The sequence below is a fragment of the Tinamus guttatus genome, unplaced genomic scaffold (assembly GCF_059628265.1).
Source record: "Tinamus guttatus ecotype Peru unplaced genomic scaffold, ASM5962826v1 Tinamus_guttatus_pri_ptg001087l, whole genome shotgun sequence".
Taxonomy (NCBI): domain Eukaryota; kingdom Metazoa; phylum Chordata; class Aves; order Tinamiformes; family Tinamidae; genus Tinamus; species Tinamus guttatus.
Genome location: NW_028289621.1, coordinates 275809 through 296081, shown reverse-complemented (window position 1 = coordinate 296081; position 20273 = coordinate 275809). Strand labels below are relative to the sequence as shown.

Below are 20273 nucleotides of genomic sequence, written 5' to 3'. Positions count from 1 at the left end.
GTGCGGGAATGACTTAATCTTGGCAGGCAAAGCAAAACAATGAATATCAGCCATCTACGCAAAGCAACTCCAGGATTTGTGAGCAGAAAAACACGGAAAATGCTTTAAAATGAAGTCCTAGCTAGCCAGGATGGGCTCTGCATCCCTGGGAAGGGGATTCGGGCATCTCCATGGGATGCAAAGCCAGGACTGCGAAGCCAACGCGCAGTGGGAGCTCCCCACGCCGTCCTTACGCAGGGACCAAAGGGATGGACGCGCTGGGAGACAGCGGTGCCCCTTCCCGCTGCCTTTTCCCATTTTGTTATCGCTAAAATAATCCAGTGACTTCATCGTAAACCCAGAATCATTTCGAAAACGCGGGAATCAGCTGGTTAAAATACGCTGAAAATTTGTTTTGCTGCCACTCCCCTGTTAAAGGCCTTATTGGATTTAATCTCAGCATTAAAAAAATAATAATAGCAAAAAGGATAAGTAACAGAAGATATTGCAAAATGGAAGCTTTTTGCATACTTCAGGGGTTTGGTTAGCTCCAGCTATTGCAGCAATATGCGTGCCTTTCAAGGCATTTTTTAATATCTGGAATCTAGGTTATATTTTGAAACTATTAAGCAAGCCTTAGAAAACAGTTCCTAAAATATTTAGCTGCTGAAGTTTCTGCAGCCTGGGAGGAACGCTTGCAGCATCTGGCTCTCCGCGTCCACGGCAGTGCCCACATACCTCCCTGCTTGCACGAGGGCAGCAGAACGTAATGAGAACCAAATGGCTCGACACGAGCCGGCCCCGCGCCCTCCCGGCCACGCGGAGCGGAGCACGGAGGGAAAACGGGAACGTCAAGGAAAAGCCAGGGGATTTTTCCTGCTCTTTCTTGCAGTCCCGCTGCTCTCGTGTTACAACCTCGACAGCCCCGGCGCTTTATGAAATTACATTTGGTGGCCTGAACGTAGCTTCTCCATCCGTAAATAGCAACCGCAGCCAACTACTACCCTAGCATTACAGTTTATTCGTGTCCTGCGGGTTGAAGCCGATGCTGAGAGGCAGGAAAATACGTAGCCCGGGGATCGGGTCTCAGCTTAATCACAACTCATCCAGCTCTGAGTTTGCAGTCGTATCTGCTCTGCTCCACAAAAGCCATAAAAATGAGGTAAAAACACACCAATGGAGCCGATGCAAACCCGGGAACAAGCTGTGCAGCCTGCGCCCAGGTACGCGGCTCCCCCAGGGTGTCTGCAGGCCACGTTATCTCCGTCCAAAGTTCTGCAATGCCTCTTGCTTAAGCTCTGCTTTCCTTGGAGCTCCCACCAACCCACCCGGGCTCCTTGTTCCTGTTTTAACCTCAATGGTGGGAGCTGCAATGCACTTTTAAAAAAAAACCATTAATCTCCAGGTCTTGAAAAATGTCAGCATTGTGTTCCGTTCCTTGAACTGCAGCTTAATAGCCATTTCCTCATTTTGGAAACTATGCTCCCAGGATTGCAAATATCAATTTGAGCAATACCAAAATCCTGCCCAGATAAAATACGGACAGTGAGATACAAGTGCTGTGCTCCTTTAGGGCAAAAATCATCCCTTTCAACATACTTCAAAAATACATAAAGAGAACAGCCAAGTAGATTATTAAGGGGCATAGAAGACTTTCAGAAAAAAAGCATTTAATTCCTTTATGAGTTTAGGGGAGAAGCCTCACTGATATTTGTAATCTTTTGGTGAACAGAGTTGTCATTTAATTTAGCTTGCATGACTGAAAGAATTTAATAAAAGTGTTCCATAGAGTTTTGCTGAAATTCTTAGCATGGTTTTAGTAAGTCCCTGGAATATGATCAAACCTAAGAAGCTGGACAGACTGAAGGCTGAACTTGCAGCTAAAATAATATTCGGGATTGTAATATACGTTTAATAAAGTTTTCACATGCAGCAAAAAGCTCCTTCTCGCAGTGCGGCCCCCAGCGCTGCTGCGCGTCGCCCGGCAGCCAGCGCCAGCGCCCGTCTCTGCTATTAATCCCTCCAAAACTCGGCTAAAACTTGGCTCAACCCACCAATTCCGGACTGTCCACGGGAGCTGGGGCACTTTCCATCGGGAGCCTCAGTAAGAAGGTCTCGAGGATCAACGCGATTCTTCCCCTTGCCTTGTCCGAGCCGCCTTCTCCCTTTTGGGGATGCAAGCGGCCATTCTACCTTCTACAGAACTCCCCAAATGCCAGGCAAGTCAGTTTTTCTTTTTCCTATTTTAAATTCCAACCTGCCAAAAACATTGTTTTGGGAAAGAATATATATATATATATATCTGATGACCAATCCTGACCTTGAAACCTGCAATGCCAAATAATTTACGGGTGGGTTTCAAATCAGGACCGCATCCCGGGGAACGCGCAGCTTTTCGCACGATGCTGTTCCCTGTTAGCAGCTCATTACGCCCTACAGAAGGGCATTCCCGTTAGGAAACGCAGCCGGCCCTGCTTTGCCTACAGAGGTCATTATTTGGGCCCAAACACAGCCGGGGAACGGAGCCCCTCTCGAAAGGGCCAAGCGGGGCTCGCTGCAACCTCATGTGTTTTGAATTTTGTGGCCTGATTGCGTACAAGCATGAACAGGGAGAATCGATTCTCTCCACTTCCTCTGCTTATTGGCCCAAGAAATAGCATGGAAAAAATCATCTTTTATTAGCAAATACTTTCTGTATTATTTGACTGAGCCTCATCTTAGGATTCACCGATAGCCTCCACTCTCCTACTCCCCTCTTTGGGGAGCAGGGGCCCACAGACCATGTGCACAAGCAGAACCTTAGTGCAGTACCAACAGCATCCTTTTTTGTTCGCTTCTTTATGAGCTCTGGGGAGATTTCGCTATCTTGGACAGCAACAAGATACAACAGATTGCAGTAAAATCCAACACCGCTGGCACCAAACACCAAATTCCATAAAAAAAGCGGAGATTTAAAGTATTTAAAATATTTGTAAATATTAGGATCTTTATCTCTCTTTGGCAAGAGTAGACATATACACACAGGCAGCCGCCCTTTGACAACACCACTACTCCAGAGGAGAAAACCCATTTCTGCAGGAAAACGCCCAAACGGCCCTTTTGCTGCAGCCCTTCCCAATGGATGCAGCTCGGCAGTGCGGAACAAACCCATTCCCAGTCGCGCTCCTACTTCGAGCTCCGCAGGACAAGGAGTAGAGGTGACTCACGCGTTGATGACGTGGAAGCAGCCCTTGGACCTACAAAAGTCATTTTGGGTGCTTCAAAAAGCAGAGTTGGGCACGTTGGCTGTTCTATCAGCTGCTCCCGACGCGAGTTCTCTACTTGCCCACGCTGCCGCTTCGAGCAGCCTCGGGTTTGGGCTGCACGGGGACAGCTGGGGCTGCAGCCCGGGGCCGTCCCGGGAGGGCTCCGAGGCGGCTCCCACAGGACCATCCACAGCTCCGAGCAGGCCCTGTGTGCTTCATCCGCCCCGCGCGCTTCATCTGCCGCTACGGCTCCTTAACTGCTACAGTCCCTCCTCATCGTCCCCAAAACAGCATCTCCTAGAACACAACAACCCTTCTCACCCTGCAGCCACCCGCACGGCAGGACCCCCTTCGCTGCCTTCACAAACTCGCGGGGAGACATTCCCAGCTGCCAAGAAATCGGTTCTCCCGCTCCCTGTCCTGAGGGCAGGAAGAGGCTGGTGACAGCAGGGAATTACTGGCCGAGGAGTGGCCCTATTTCTACGGATCGCCAGCCTAATTCCAGATTAGCTATCCAAACTGACAACTTCCCTACGGGCAGAGAAGACAGATAAGGACTCCTAAACGCTGACTGCAATTCAAACGCATCCGCGGTGGACAGCAGATCTCCCCAAGAAGCCAAAGGAGCCGACAGGCCCTTACGAATTCCCGAGTTTCGGCTCACGGAGGCACGGGACGGATCCACCAACGGCAGCAGCAGCGGCGCATCCCGGCCGCTCTCTCCCGGATAGGGAAAAGGCGCCGCTTCCCCAGCTCCAACAAACGCTCCTTCCTCGGAGGGCACATGCCAGAACCAGACGACTCTGGGGCTTCGTGATCGGCGCTCTCACCTTTTAGGCAGTTCCTTCCCCTTTTCCCCCCGCACGGCTATTTACAGCTTGTTTTGTGTTGCGATAGGAAGGAACAGAGAGCAGCGTGGGGATGGAGAAGGGCTGCAGTCGTCCCAGGCTGCTGCAAAACAAGGAAGTTCAGGTCTATTCACAGCTTGTCCCCAAGTTCCACGTCGATGGTGACACCCTGGGGCTGCTGCTTTTCTCTTCATGCTTCTGCCATGGTCTTTCCCCTCCTTGGTCATTCTCAGAGCAAGACATCCCTGGTAGTTTGCTATCCCGCCCACCTCCATCAAACACATCAAACTCCAAAAAATCCACCGTTAACTTCGCATTTGCATCAGGATGCATATGATCTCTTTAGCAATTTATTGGAGCCTGGAGCTTTCCTGCCCAGGGTCAGGGACCCACTGCTTCTCTCGTCTCTCTAACTAACGCACACGCGCAGTTCTGTGCTGCAGACACCTCCTTCGAGCTCCTTTGGGCTTGTCCGGGGCTGCGGGTGTCATGTGCAGGCTCAGTGCTCCCCGCTGCTCCCGATGCTCCTCATGCCAGAGCTCTCCTGCTCTCCTGCCGCCTTCCTGAGGGCACCCGATGCACGAGGCAGGAAACCAGCCGCACTCACACGTGTCTCTGGATGAGCAGGAGAGCTCCACGGCCATCCCGTGGGGTGGCCTTCCAGCCCCACGGCCATCCCGTGGGGCGGCCTTCCAGCTCCACGGCCATCCCGTGGGGCGGCCTTCCAGCTCCACGGCCATCCCGTGGGGCGGCCTTCCAGCTCCGCGGCCCTCCCGTGGGGTGGCCTTCCAGCTCCACGTCACTCCACGCAGCGTGGCATGGCCTGATGTCTCCACGTACCAAACAGCCACCCCTCAGGGGTTGGCAACTCGGATCTGCAGGAGCCTGGGAGCTCACGTGGGCCAGGACCCGTCCCTGCAACGAGTCGTATTTTCCATATTTTGCTTTGTTATGTTGGAGCAGAAGCCGGCTGTGCTGTCCAAATGCAGCACAGGAGTGCCCAGAGAGTCACCAGGCTGCAGAACACGAGACCAAGCGGTGACAAGGTAGGCGCACGCAGGAGACGGCGCTGGTAGAAGTGGAACCACCAACCATGGACCATCTGCTAGAGAGGCTCCGCTTTGACGTGCTGCTGCCCCCACTGCGAAAGAGGCCAGGCCTGAAGCAGACAGCAGGTCCTGCTGCTGCCTTTCCAGGGCTGCTTCACCCCGAGCCCAGACCGGAGTAGCTGGGAGGTTTCCTGTTGGCTTGGGATCCTTGGCACCAGATAGAAACACCCTGCTGCTCCACCAGGATGTTTCTCCCCTTCTCCTTCTGCCACGCTGCAAGCCAAGGAGAGGCCACCCTCTGTGCCAGCGGCTTCCCTTTTCCCCTAAAACTCCCAAACGAGAGGGAATTCCCAGGCTGTACGTTTTATTTTTGTGCACAGCCTGGTCTTGCACCAAGGTTTTGGCCAGGATACCTGAGCCGTTCCCTCCAGCTGCCACCTCCAGGGTGACCTAGATCAGGCAGGAAGGGAAGGACTCAACACCAAACAGCCCCCAAACCTGTTATAAAAGCTCAGGAGGAGCCTGCACACCAGGAGTAATCCGGGAAACAGGGTCCCTCCAGGCTCCGTGGTCCCCCGTTAACAGCTGCTGCCTGCCAAAACCCCACACGAGCATCACCAGGTGTCAACGTCAGCATCTGGCCTCTCTCATAGCTGAGATGAAGAAAAATCCAAGCTCCAGCATCAGCACTGATCAACTCGGGTGCAAACCATCAGCAACACTGAATGCACCAAAGCGGAGACCCTGGAGGACACAGCCCTGCCGCAGGTGGAGATGCACAAGGAGATGCCCCCACGCAGGGCACGGGCACCAGCTGAGCAGCTCGGGGTCTAAACTGGGCTCCAAGCTGGGGAGCTCAGAGCCGCCCCCGGTGAGACCCAACACCCGCGGAGGGAGCCCTGGGAGCGGATGTGCTGCAGGAGCAGCTCAGGAAGCTCCTTCCCCGCTCGGAGGTGGAAGGTATTTCAGGAGCCCTGCCAAGAACACAGCGAGAATTCCTGCCCATCGCCACGTCCCGTGGTTACTCCAACACGCATCCCAGACCAGCTGTCTCCTAGTTCCTTCCACAATATATAAGATATCTTCTTACCCATATCCTCAGAAAGACCAGCCAAATACACTTGTTTTTTCTTTTAAATATGGCCCCTTAACAAAACAGAGAAGCAAGGCCATATGCAATAAATATCACTGCCATTTAAACTTGTTTGGTCTCAACATCTTACGTGATGCCAAAGCCATCTCCTGGGGCATGTACTACAACAGCAGGAGTACTCCATATAACGTGGCCTTGGCGGTCAGGTACGTACCACAGCCAAGACGGGAGCGCAGGCAGCAGCGACGCGCACTGCCCGGCTCCCCGCGCTGCGATGTCGTTTACACGTGCACCAACACTCACAGCTTCAAGAGGTCTCAGTACGAGGGAAACGTTTTGTCTGCCGTCTCAGAGCCCTGCCTAATCACAGACATCTGCTCCATCAGCAGGTGCAACAAAAGGAGCAAGATTACAAGTTATAAATTACCTGAAAGGCGCAAAACTCCATTCCCTCGCGGACAGCAGCGCAGCCTGGATGAACACGTACATGGCTACGCTCTGTGCCGGCCATCCTGACCCTGGGGTGGGCAAGCGCCTTGGAGAGGGTCCAGCAGCAGCCTGGGCTTCTCGGCCAGCTGGGAAAGCGCTTTAAAAAAGGGATCCCCCTCTCCTGGAGCAGGATTCCTGCATGGGGTGCAGAGCTGACACCCCCGCCGCTTTAGGCCGGGAAAAGCCCTCATGACGTTTGTTGCAAGAAAGGCACATGGCAGTGCCCTGGCGATGGCTGGCAGCCTGTGTGCCAAAGGAATAGCCAAGCAGTAAGCACCACCTCCTCCAACAGCACAACAGTGCACAAATAACTCCTCCATAACCGGCTGCCGATAGGCAGCTCCACTAAGAAACCACACACAAAGCAAAAACCTGGTGGGAAGGAGGGCTCAGGAGCTCTGCCCACGGGACCGGCCCGGTCTGCAGCAGCGGGCCTGCACGGTGCTCTTCCCTCAAGGACACCAGTGCTGACTGTTACCTGCCATCGAGCTGGAATCAAAAGCAACATTATTGTTTCTGGTTCCTTTTCTAAGGAACATGAGCAATCAGATTTGTTCTCCAGCCAAAAAGACCACAGGTTACCCTCCAGGCCTGCTCTGCAAGGAGATTAGCAACCAGAATGCCAAGCCCATCTCTTCTGGCCCATATTCTAAGAACTTTGACAGTAAATCAGAATTTGGAGAAAAATATATAAAGGAAAAGAAACCTCCCCACCCCTCGATGATCTTTGGAGATGGCTACATGCTTTGCCATTTGATTTAAGGTTCAAAGAAAACAAGTTGGGGAAAGTTTTTCTCAACTTCAAGCTGAGAATTTTCCCCAGACTCCTCTCAGCAGATACAAACTGTAACCCAGAGCAAAAGCGAAGGGAAAAGCACGGCCACTTCCACAGAAGCAGAGCCAAACCGGCTCCAAGGAGCCCTGCGGCACTACCAAAATCAGCTGCTTCCTCACGCCGCATTCACAAGGCACCCCGGGACCATCACAGAGGGCAGCTCTCACCTGCGTTTGCTACCAATTAAATTACTGGGCTGAGTCAGAGCACCAGGTGATACTCGATACCGCTAACGAGGCCCAGAATAACCGTAATTAACTCTCAATTTGGTATCAGCAGATCCACTTGTTGGTGTGTTTTGCTGCACCGGGATCCCAGGTTTGTTTCCTCCACAACAGGATAAACTCCAGTTCTGGCACAGGATATCTGGTGTTTGTTTTCCAGTGCATCAGCTGCACGTTTTAGATGCAAAAGAAAAAAAACATTTCTTTTTAAAGGGATTCTTTTCCAGATGATTTCCAGGGTATTGTTTGGAGCCCGCTGCCCGCAGGACACACCTGACTGCACCTGGGCTCGCAGGGACTGCGCAGGCATCAGGGCTGACAGGGCAGCTCCCGCTGCTCCCCCGTTCCAGAGGGTCAGGAAATTTCAGGGAAAGAGCAACAAGATGCTATTTATGTTACCTACGATGTGGAAAAAGCCCCAAACTCCACCCAGTCCAAGCAGGGAGCCACCTCAGCTTCCTGCTTTTGCTGGGAAAATTTAGCAGCAGGATCCCGTGGCCTGGAAAGCTTTATCGTCCCCGGAGTCACAACGGAGCTGAACGTCTGTTTGGATACTAGGTGAGAGGTGAAACGTCACTGATGACTAGCATGATCCTTAGAAAACCAAGCAAAAAGAGGAGAGAAAAAAAAAAAGGCGAGACTTTCTTTTTTTCCTGGTTCCCGAGCATCCCACATGCCCTGATCTAACTGTGATTCCACAGGGAATCGCAGGCTGCAGGGGTGCATTAATGGGGAGCACAGTACGGAAGGACACCACGGCCAGTCTTTAAGCACCAGCCCCAGACTGGCTGGAGCTACAGACCAGATTGTGCAGTAAAAAGAGGAATTAGTCCACGCATTCCAAAACGCGCTTATCGTTACAATAAAAATCTTCTGTCACTTTATTTAATAGCCTTATCAAGAAATAATTGCAATGTCTGGCTGCGTTTGACGACATGTGGTTTCAATATTTTAATTGGTACAAACTGTTTCATAATGTTGAACAAAAAGCGCATCCAAATAATTATTCTATTTATTAATAATTCCTTTTAAGGACTGGATAAATTATATAACGTGTGGAACGCGCTTCAGTTACTGCCGTTTTAATGTATGAAGCTTAAAAGTGAAAAGCTGCCCCAGAAGCAGCTCCCTTTGGAGGTCCTTGGAGCCCGCGGCTCCGAGCGAGGCGCCCGCCGCCCCCAGCTCCGTTTAGGTTCCATGCACTCAAGCCGTGGCCTTTTGGCCCCTTCCCGAATTAACTCCTGCGCGACCTCCGCTGCCTCTGCCCGTTAAACCGGCAGGCAAAATATCCCCTAATCCTGCAAACAAATACGGGATCTGGGGGTTGATCCAAGCAGAGCTACTGGAACTCGTGGTGCATGCGGTTCCGCAAAGCCCGAGTATATCCCATCTTCCTGGGGGGAAAAATGCAGGCACCGAGAGGTGAGCACAGGAAGAATCTATCCAGAAGGCTTTACCTCCTCCTGCACTTCAAAATGTGGTTCTGGATCCTCTCGCGGACCCTGCAACGAGCAGCATGAGGCTCTTTTGTGCAGCCCTTGCTGAAAGATCATGTCTTTACACCAAAGACAGAAAGGCGGCAAAATCCTGCTCCGCGCAACAGCCAGAATACTCCAAGAAATTGTACATTCCCCCCATTTCCAAGGAAATAAATCAAAGTGAGTTTCTCAGGGCTTGTGAAAGCAGAGTGCCTGGATTCCAATCCCCAAGGGTTTTCTTTCAAGAGCTTATATGGTAGTTAGATTTCTGGCTAGAGAATATGCAATATGATAAAAACACAGTCCCTATACAGAGCAATAAATTACAGATTGTTTGATGTGGAAACCAAAGAACTGTCAAACTCTAGTATATCTGAAATATTCTAAATGAGCCCTGAACTCCAGTGTCTGGAAATTTACAGTACGTTTGCAGGCCTTTCAATCTCGTGAAGCCATCTCCCCCACTTCATTTTCCTTTGATGGATTTTATTCCTATGGGGTCTCTTTTCCCTTCCTTCCCAAAGCCGTGTTCTTCTTCCTAGAGACAGTCCTACGATAAACAGCAGGTTTGTCTGTGCATAAAAAGGGACCTGAGCTGGGCACTGGCTTAAACTCTGGGAGATCTTTCTTTGCCAATGATTTTCTACGTGGCCAAGTTGCTTCTGAGCTTTGGCCACACACCTACACAAAGGGGACAACATCTTCCTTGGCTCACCGGGGGGTTTGGCAGATAAATACAAGGTGCCCATTCCATGCACGTGTGCTAAAACTGGAGCCTCATCCCCATCCATCGGTCATCTGCACCCTTGGGGCAGAGGGGACCTCACTGGCCGGAGGGAAAAAAACTCACCTTGCACTTGGCTGTTTGCTAGGGAAGCCACCAAAGCCACCGGGAGCTGAGGGACCTCCTGCTGGCACCGAGCAACCTTCCAACTACATCACAGTTCCACCAACAGGATGAATGGAAACCTCTGAGCTAGAAACAGAGCCCGTCCACCCTGGGAAATACAACGTACGGAGCAAATCAAGCTCCTTTTGCTGAAGGTGACCCTTGGCCTCCCAGCTGAGATAACAACACTAATACTTATGGACGGGCCGTTTGTGCCTCTGGGCACAGAGCAAAAATAACTCAAATCACAACTTGGTAGACATCTAACAGAACCGAGGGGGAAAAAAAGAAAAATCGCAGTTCCAATATGGCCATAACAAACCAGCTCGCCCACTGCAGCACAAAAAATAGCACCACCCACAGCCCTGCCTTCAAATGCAGCAAAAACGGCCTGGAGTTTGATGTGATGAGGAGGCACCAGCGCGTGTGACTCACCCAGAAAGCACTGACCTGAGACAAGCATTCCTCAGACAGCGTGCTTTCCTCATTTATTTTAGCTTGATAAAAGGCGCCTACACAAAAATTAATAAAATCTGGAATTTTTTTTTTTTTTTTTTTTTTTTTTACTTCTGTTTCAAGTTTTCTCTCCTCCTTTAAGTGTCTGCAGAGATTGCATTCTCGTGCACATATGAACCTCTCATTTCACACTGCAGAGGGTGCAAGGGAGTTTCTCCTCTATGCGTACACTTCTCCAGCATGAACTGATCTGGGCACGCGAGTCCCCCACACAACGCGTTCCTCAAGCTCGAGCAAGCTCCAAGAGTTGGAGCTGCAAGAACACACATCTCCCAGCAGCGTGAGCAGCCTGAAATAAATGGAAGCCAAGTCGTTAGCGAATTACAAACATTAACTAAATCCACGAGTAAACAGAAATGGAGTGGAACTAAAATTCCATGGAATAATTCCATGGTTCCTGAGTCTACCCACATCCATGAAACCTTAGATACAGCTCCTTCAACACAGTGACAAACTAGGAAGAATTCATGATATAAATGCTGCTAGGTCTGTAATATACTACTCATCCCGTGGGTGATCCCGTTCAGAGCTCTGAGCGCTACAGAAGTCTCCAGAAGATGCTGGACACCTGAAAACCCTTAAAGGCCTCTGCCAGTTGGGCTTGGCAGGGAGGCCGCAGCACGGGAGCCCAGGGCACCGCGCAGACCCGCGGCCAGCACCTGAGACACAACGTAACTCACCCAGGAGCCTCCGCCGCATCTCCTCCGCGTTCCAGATGTGTTCCAGATGTGACGGAGATCGCCAGGCTTCAGCGGTAACACCACCACGGTGGACCGCAACACCCCAAGTCACAAACTACCCTCTCTGCAATTCTTTTCCTTGGACATGAGCCACTTGGCTATTGATCCTCCCCATGAACGGCTAGGTCCATATCTAATTTTCAAAAATCACTTTCCAACACCTCCTGAGGGCCATTAAATGCAAAACAACCACCTGTCCACCACAACACTGCGACACCTCTCCATCTCCAGTCGAATATTGCAAAAGAACAAGGTGAGCAGCAATGGGACGGGGAGCCAGCCTATTCACCCCTATTTTGGTGTCGGAGGCAGCCGGCCGCTCTCAGCTGGGCTGTGTTTACCCGGGGTCTCCCCTCCACGGATGCCCCGGCAGCCAGAACGGATCAGCACAGACCTAACCTGACCCGATCCGGCAGCCAGCATTTCCCAACCGCCTCGTGTCAGCGCTTCCGAGCGCGCTAATAACCACGGTTTGTTGCGTGCTGCTTTCTCACCGCGAACGGCAAAATATCATTAGCGCCTGCAGGTTGCAGCCTGCCCTCCACCCCCCTTAACAGCGAGCTGATTATGCTTTTTTTATTATTATTATTTCCCCCCACCTTGTAATAATTACAGGCTGCTGGCAGCGCTCCACGACGGCCGGGACGCGTGACAACGGGGTGGGATGCGCGTGGGGACCCGCGTGGCGGCTAACGAGGCATCCGGGCAGCACTATGAAACAGGCCCAGGAAAGCAGAGGTTGGCGGAAAAGTCACCACGTCAGCAACTTCGGGCAGACCAGACCCAGCACCCCTGGGCCAGGACGGGCAGCTCTGCTTCAACCTCAGCAAAAAACCCCTCCAAAACGCTCCCGTTGGGGCCTTTCTGAGCAAGCTGCTTGGCCATGTTTGAAGCTTGTGGCTGGAGCATTTGTCCCCACGACGCTGAGTTCCCGGGACGTGCAGAGGTCCAACCTCTCCAGCTACTGGAAAACAACCCTCTTTGGGGCTGGCGACCCAGGCTGGGAAGCGGAGCTTGCACGGTGAGCCGGGACGCTCTGCGTGTGCCTGGGAGCAGAGTCTGGATGAGCCCTAGGAACACGCGCGGAAGCCAGACGGATGCGGAAAGCACCTCCCCTCTGGAGCTGGCCCTGCGGCAACGAACCTGGTTGATGTGTTTCAGCTTGTCAATGATCTGGCTGATGACTGGCTCGGCACCTCTCATCTTCACCTCGTGGGTGCCAGGCTGGGCTTTCGCTCCATTCCTTGTGGTTTGGGGACCGTATCTGCAAGAGGGAGCAGAGGAGACCGTGATGTCACGGAGTAACATGCAGGAGATCTTTTAAGTTGGGGAGAAACCAAAGAAATCCAAAGGTAAGGAGCAGCCCCTTCCAAAATGGAGAGAGTAAAACAGTTAACAACAAAGAAGAAAAGGCAGAAGATTCCCATAAATATTCTGCTTTTGCAAAGAAGCAGGATGATGTAGTTGTATCACATGAGGACAATGAAGTCCTTTCCAGTCCATTAGTAACCAGGGAAGATGTTAAACAGTATACAACAGGGATAAATATTTTCACATAACTTGCACCCAAGAGTTCCAAAAAAGCTGGCTGAGATTCTAGCTCACTCATGTTTGTTTAAAATAAATCTTGGCAGACCGCAGAGACTCCAGTAAGAGACTGGTAGTGTTGCACCCACAGCCAAAAAAAATGAGTGGGATGACCCAGTTAACTACGTGCTGATTAGCATAGCACCAACCCCTTACAAAATAATGACTATCACTGATGTGCGATTTCAATAATAAAGAATTAAAGCATGAGAATATAATTAATGCTGTCAACATCGCTAATGGAAAATAGGTGTTGTCGAACAGGCCTGATTCCAGTCTTTGATGGGCTGCAGCGTGGGGATCAAAGCAGCTCTCGGGCAGACGGTGCCCGGCGCATGCTGCGGCGCTGGGCGCAGCTCCGCGCGTTCTCCCGGTTTCCAGGAGCGCCGCACGAGCCCATCAGGAGCTGGCTGGGATTGAGAGCCCCTTCCCTGCAGGGGTCTTGCACCAAGCAGCCACTTCCCAGCATCGGGGGAGCAGCGTTCTCCCGTTTTCTCCATACATGTACCAGTGTCCTCACCTGAAATAGTCCTCCCATGCTTCCCAACAAGCTGGAGAACCATTTGTATTTCACTCAGAGCGCCGCCCGCTCGCTGCTGGGCTCCTGGCAGGCAGCACATACCTGAGCACACTCCCAGCCCGCAGAGCGGGAACGTGCACTGGGATCTCCCAGATCCCGAAGGATCCTGAACACCGGGGCCAGCGCCCGCATGGTCTCGGCACCACGCGGTGCCCCCGCTGCCGCCCGGCACGGCGGCCCTCCGGAGCCCCGCGGGGCTCCCGCGTCCCTCACGGCTGCATCATCCTGGAAAGCCAAAATACAGATATGCGAGAGATGCAACGGCTCCCAGCTGAGCGAAGCACTTGAACCTGTGAGCAGAGGCTTGTCCTGCACGGAAACGCGGGTGGTTTATGGAGGCAGGAAGAGCCGGGCGCCCCGCGAGGCGCAGCGCTCGCGTGCTCAGAGCACCATCTCGTGGGAGCCGCTGCGGCTCTGCTCATTTCCTTGGCACACCGGTGCTTAACACCACTGACATGTTAACCTGGCGACCCAATGCAAATATCTGCGCAAGGCAGGACTGCTGAGAGGCCAAGAAAAAGCAGCCGTTTTGGTGCTGCTCTGTGAGTTTAATTTAAAGCACTGACGAAACCTGAAAGTTTGTTGCTGAAGAGTGTCTTGTGGTTTAAGGGATTTAACTGGCAGGATAAATCTCCCACGCGTTTTAGCAAGAACAGAACTGAGTTAGTTTGGCACATAACTAGATTAAATTAATACAGCATCTCTCCTACAACAGTTTTATACAAAGAAACTCAATAAGCTGCCCTTGAGGGAGCAAAATCCCTTTTAAATCCCTGTCACAATGCAAGAGAGGTTTTCTAAGGCTACCTGGTGCGGCAAAGGAGCAGCAACACAAGCAGCGCAGGCCAAGGCCCAAGGATCTCCAACCCGGTGCCGGGGAAGGAGCGATCCTCCCAAGGGCAGGGCGACCCTGCAGCCACGGGGGTGGAAGCGACAACCTCAGCCCTTCCACGGAAAAACCCCCAAACACACCCGTTATGTAGTCACCCGAGGCCAAGCAGCAGTCAACGTCCACCCCGTGGACCCGGGGAGGTCCCCACATCACAGACACCAGCGTCGCCACACGAGCATGGTCTGGATTCCACTTCCCCAGCACTCCCCACAACACCGTCCTCCTTGCTGCGTCTCACCGTGAGGATGGAGAGCTGCATCTTCCTCGCCTTCACTCCACGTGTGGGGACTTTGGCTGGGGACACAATGCTCGCCATGGATAAATGTCATACTGTAAAATGCCCTCCCTAAAACCAACTTTAAAGACAGGCACCTGAGGAAAACACTGTTGGTTTAAGGTCTTCTGCAGGCATTGCACAACTACAGACCTTTTACGCTCCTTCTCATCTAGCAGCCCATAAATGCAAAAGTAGGAATTCAAACTAAAGGATTTCTCCCTCCTCCTTCCCTGCCACCAACAGACATTAGGTTGTTCAGGTCCTAACACAGCTTCTTCCAGGCTTTCCTTTCAGAGCAAGGGCGACAAGATGACAAAGATGATTTAAAATACATGGCAATAAATGCATAATGTGTGTTGGTCTTACTGGGCCACACTGAGCTTGGAGAGGAGTTACTGCAGTGCTTGACACATGATTTAGAGAAAGCAATCCTGCAAGTCAAACATAAAGAATTACCCCTTTTAGAAACGGGAAAGTAACTTTTTCACTCAAATACTGATTAATTTACGCCTGCTTTCCAGTTGCAAAGTATTTACTCAAATCCAGCTGCACAATTTAAACAGCATCCAGTTGTCTGAGGGAGAGAAGGGCACAAATGCAACACTGACCAGAACTACAGCATGAGGGAAGGGTTTTGTCTCACAGGGCTTCCTAACCAAGCTCAGGAGAGCAGCATTTCCAGCCCGTTCCCAAAGCTGCCCTGCATTCCCAACATGGCTCATTGCGTTTGGTTTTGAGGGGATGAGGCCAGCACCCCATGGGTGCACCCTTCCAACCATGCAAAGATAGCCTGGAGATTTGAATAGAGAGATCTCTTAGGGTCTGGGCAGGTTTACCTACCTTTCTTTCATTAAAACCTTTGAAATGGTAAAGCATTATGGCTTTTATTTGAACACAAGCAACTTTTTTTCACCTCTTCCCTTTGGTTGCAGAGGCTTCCTGTAAAACAGGACTACCCAAGTCCCCTTTGACAGTTATTCAAACAGCATTAAAGACAGTAACAATCTTCCTTTGGAGGAGCAAAATAAAAATAAAAAAAGACACTTTGAACTGGAAACTTAGGTTCTGCCTGGCTGAAACCCACCTCTTTTGAGGCCAGAAGAGGAGCAGGCGGAAGAGGCAGATCCAACCCCTTTTAAGGAAAACGGCAAACACTGTAATATTTGTAGCAAAGCAATAGGAGCTTGCAGCACAGAAGGAATGCCTGAGGTCTCCCTCCACTCTCACCTCAGTTCAGTAAAGTTCTAGACAAATTATGGATTACAGAAAATTTGGCCAACCCTGAGACCAAGCAAGGAGGCATAACATAGGAAGATTCATGATCTTCATTTTTGAAGTACTCTGGATACAATTATGGCCACTCAATAAGCCACTGCATTTGCCTACTATCCTTTCATCAAAGCCTCCATTTGCTCCAAAGCTGGTTTATGTGTTTCAAAAGTCAGACAGCCTCCCTTCGGGAACTCCATTGTATCAGACATTTTGTTGCCCTGCCAGAAATAACCAAAGCCTCCATGAGCTAAAGGGTTATTACTGGCATGGAATTTCCTTTGTTCCAATTACGGAATCTCATTTTTCTCTCTTGCTTCCAATTGTGCTTTCATTGTTTATGATTTGTATGATTAAAATAAACCACAGCATGTCAGCAAAGGAAAGAATCTGGCAAGGTGCTAAAAATATATTAATTTGGAATTGGTAAAAGGGGAATGAGAGTTAGGCGGATGATTTAGATTAACATACAAGTTCATCCTGAGCAGTTTGGAAGCAGCAGGATCTAGCAGGAACACTTAATGTACTTGCAGAATTTTCAGTGGGCAGATGCAGCTGGCGTTCTGTTCAGAAGAGCTTTGCAGGAATATACCCATGTAAGCAGATTATTAAACTCTGAGAATCTAGATTTTAATAAGCTTTTAGTATTAAAAGTTGCAAAATCCTGATGCTATATATAAGCATATATAAGTCTGCACAGGAGAGCCCATGGCAGGACCACACTGAGACCATTCACTGCATCGGGAAGGAGCATGGGGAAACTGAGGCTGAAAATCCCGGCTGGCTGCAGCCCCTCGGAGGTCTGTGCATCCGTGCCATACTCGTCAGGATAGAGGGGGTCAAGGGCAAGCAGGAAACCGGGAACAGCTCGGAATGGGAAGCGAGCGCCAGTGGAGTGGCACCGAGCACGTCCCGGAGCTCCCTGTCTGCTGATTGCAGAGCCCTGGGGCAAACAGGGTAAATACTGAGGGAGAAAAACACAGAACGAGGAGCAGAGGGTGCCAAAAGCAGCGCTTGCGTCAAACAGCAGGATATACATTGTCATTATTATCTAGGCACCTGAATGCATTGGCACAGCAATGCGAAGTTTCTATTCCAGGCTTGATTAAACGTATTATGGGAAAACGACTTTGAACAACCAGCGAACTTTGCCATGATAGAGCATGCAGGAAATGGATAAACCAGCCGGGCTTCTCTAACTTAATCACACTCGGGTAAAATGGCCACAAGCTCCACGAAGAGGCCACCGAAGCAGAGCCACCCCCACGCAGACCTGCCTTGTCTCTATGGGTTAAGAATCAACCCTCGCTTCAAGTGATGGGACTTGTTTCCAGCAGCAGCACAGATGCAGCAACGTTTCTGCTGGTGGAGGCTACATGGAGCAGGTTGAGTGTCCTGCTCTGAGCAAGCAGAAAGTGCATCTGACTTGCAAAAGCCCGTATCCGACGGTGCAACAGGGAAACATTAAGATATAAAGTAATTTTTACATGCATATTACCCAGAAAATAACACTCTACTGTCAGTTTTCTCTGTCAGTAATTATACGTGATGGGCAACTATCAGGTCAATAATGTGGACTTAACACCGGAGATTCAAAAACTACCGAATTTCTTGTTAAAGGTGCGAAACCGCAGCCTGAATGATGCCTGGCAAGTGCATGTCATTGGCAGCCTGGGCCAGTTGCAGCACTGCAGAAACCCTTGTGCACAGACTGCTCGTCCTCACAGCAGCCTCAAAGAGCCCTGTGCCCTGTGCTTGCCTCCCTCCTGGGGAAAAGACTAAATAAACTGCCCGTTTGGGGTACTTGTTACCTTAAAAGCACCTGATTTTCAGCAATCTTCAGCAAACTCTCTGAAGAGGATCCCACACTGGGAAATCCAAATACCTAAAGCAGCCAAATCCTTTTTGACTCCTTCAGTCCTATATCAAGCAATGCAATTAGATTAGAGCAGATTTTTACAGTGTATTTGTTTGGTTTCCAAGTCTGAGGCCGGACAGAGGTGCTCAGCAAGCACTCGAGCAAGGGAGAATCAAAGCAAAACCTATCGCCAGCTCCTATATAGCCACACACAATTGGTACTGCTGCTTTGCAGCCCCATATCTGCTCACAGGTCTGAGCCAAACTGGGCAAGAAAGCAAAGGGCTTTTCTAAGGAGAAAGATGAGGGAAAAAAAAAAAGCCTATCATCTAAAACCAGAGTTAACGCACAAATATAAGCAGGGTCCTCCCCTGCAAAGCCACAGTGTTCGTGGCACTATTTTAAATGTTTTATAGTGATAAACAAACAAAACCCCCACAATTCATTATTTGTTTTCTTTCAATTCTACTTCTCACTAGACATGGAAATGCAAGATTTTCCAGAAATAGTACAGGCAGAAGACACATTTTTCCTCAGGCAAAGTAAGTATATTTTCTTAAGTGTGCCATCTTAGATGCTTGAGTACTTTTCTAAAATACAGCTTAATGCTATTCCTTGGTTCCTTCAGCATTTCAGGTCAGCATTGCAAGCGCAGGTTAATTATCACCTAAGGCTACTGGTCAAGAAGCCATAATTATTACCTCAATGTTTCATCACTTCTTGATTTTATTCCTATTTCTTCTCTTACAGAAACTATTTAATAGCAAAGGATGCTTTGCAAAGCAGTGTTATTAGACGAGACTCGAGCAGGGGAGCAGCGTGCTGGGCAGGAACCAGGGAGGGGAAGGAGGAGAGTTGGGACTCACCTGTCCACGACCTCCTGCCCGTCCCAGCAGCGGCTGTCGTTCCTCACGGCGGAGCTGTGGCTGCACACGTACTCTGGCAAGCTGCTGTAGAACCCGCTGTGGGACTTCAGCTTCGCGATGAGCTCCCCGCAGGAAAGGGGAAAGAAGGTTCTCAGTGACAAGAGAAGATGACGGTGGCGTTGTGCGTTTTACCCAAACAGCAGCCTGATGCTGCCCGTGCCAAGACAACAGCACGAGGCCCTGGTCCTCCCCACCCAGCTCCGTCCCAGCACGGGCAAGGGACACCCGTCCCAGCGGGGGCACCCAGCAGGTTTATAGGTAAAAGGTGCTAAAAGCAGCAGGAGATGAATAGCAGGGACCAGAGGAAGCAGCGTTTGGCTTCGGTACAGCACATTTACCCTGTCGGCAGCAGGTTTCTCCTTAGCCTCCTTCCTGGCCAGGACCGTCACCTCCAGCGGGGAAGGGTCCCAAGGGTGGGACGTGGCACTGCCTCCGTGTCCTCTCTGCCCTGCGAGGGGAGCAGGCAAGCAGCAGCACGGCGAGGTGGCCAAGCTTAGACTGAAGAGCTCTCGAGCAGCTTCGAGGCCAGGCCAGCCCCGAGCTGCCAGCTGGGGGCAGCCGAAGCCAGGAGAAGGCGCCCGGCGCCGGCAAAGCTGCCCGCGCTCTTCAGCTTCGGGTTCTTCCTCTGCTCAGCCCTGGTGAGGCCACATCTGGAGTATTGTGTCCAGTTCTGGGCTCCACAGGACAAGAGGGATGTGGAGCTGCTGGAGAGAGTCCAGCGCAGGGCCACGAGGATGATCAGGGGCCTGGAACATCTGCCCTATGAGGAGAGGCTGAGGGAGCTGGGCCTGTTCAGCTGGAGAAGAGAAGGCTGAGAGGGGACCTGAGCAGTGTCTAGAAGTACCTCAAGGGAGGCAGTGAGGAGGATGGTGCTGGTCTCTTTTCACTGGTGGCCACCGACACAACTAGAGGAAACGGCCGGAAACTGAAGCACCAAAAGTTCCACAGGAACTTAAGGAAAAATTTCTTGCCAGTGAGGGTGCCAGAGCCCTGGAACAGGCTGCCCAGAGAGGTTGTGGAGTCTCCTTCTCTGGAAATCTCCAAACCCGCTTGGCCGCAGCCCTGTGCCACGTGCTCTAGGCGACCCTGCGTGTGCAGGGGTTGGACTGGATGATCCCTAGAGGTCCCTTCCAACCTTCAGCATTCTGCGATTCTATGATTCTTCTCAGCACGGGGCATTTCAGCCCTGATGGGACACGCAGCCTGTGCATGCAGGGAGGGCTGCAAACGCCTCCCCATCTACCCGCTGCAACCTGTGTCACCGAACAGAGCCCCAGAAGGGGCCAAGCGCAGCCTGCAAGTCAAGGGCTGCCGAGCACCCTCCCCTCCCGCATCAGCTGCTGCCTGCGCCCTCTTTCCTGCAGATCCTCAAGCATCGGGGAGCAAAGGACAGAAAAACCTCCTGCTGCCCTCAGGCTCCTTGCCGGGCTCCGGCAGACAGGGGCAGGGAGAGACCCCTCCGCAGCAGGGGACGTTGGAGCTGGCGGCCCTCGAGGACA

At 51.4% G+C, this 20273-nt stretch overlaps 2 protein-coding genes across 2 annotated transcripts in view; both read right to left on the bottom strand.

Moving 5' to 3' along the window:
- The window catches only part of GPC3 (glypican 3), a 93129-nt gene that overhangs the window by 20290 nt on the left and 52566 nt on the right, over positions 1-20273 (bottom strand). Inside the window, exons 5-6 of the mRNA XM_088538463.1 lie at positions 18715-18864; positions 12529-12649 (exon numbers count right to left, since the gene is read on the bottom strand). Of these exons, the coding sequence (XP_088394589.1) occupies positions 12529-12649; positions 18715-18864 (271 nt within the window). The remainder of the gene's footprint in view (positions 1-12528; positions 12650-18714; positions 18865-20273) is intronic.
- The window catches only part of MBNL3 (muscleblind like splicing regulator 3), a 420262-nt gene that overhangs the window by 349997 nt on the left and 49992 nt on the right, over positions 1-20273 (bottom strand). The gene's annotated exons all lie outside the window — the stretch shown is intronic.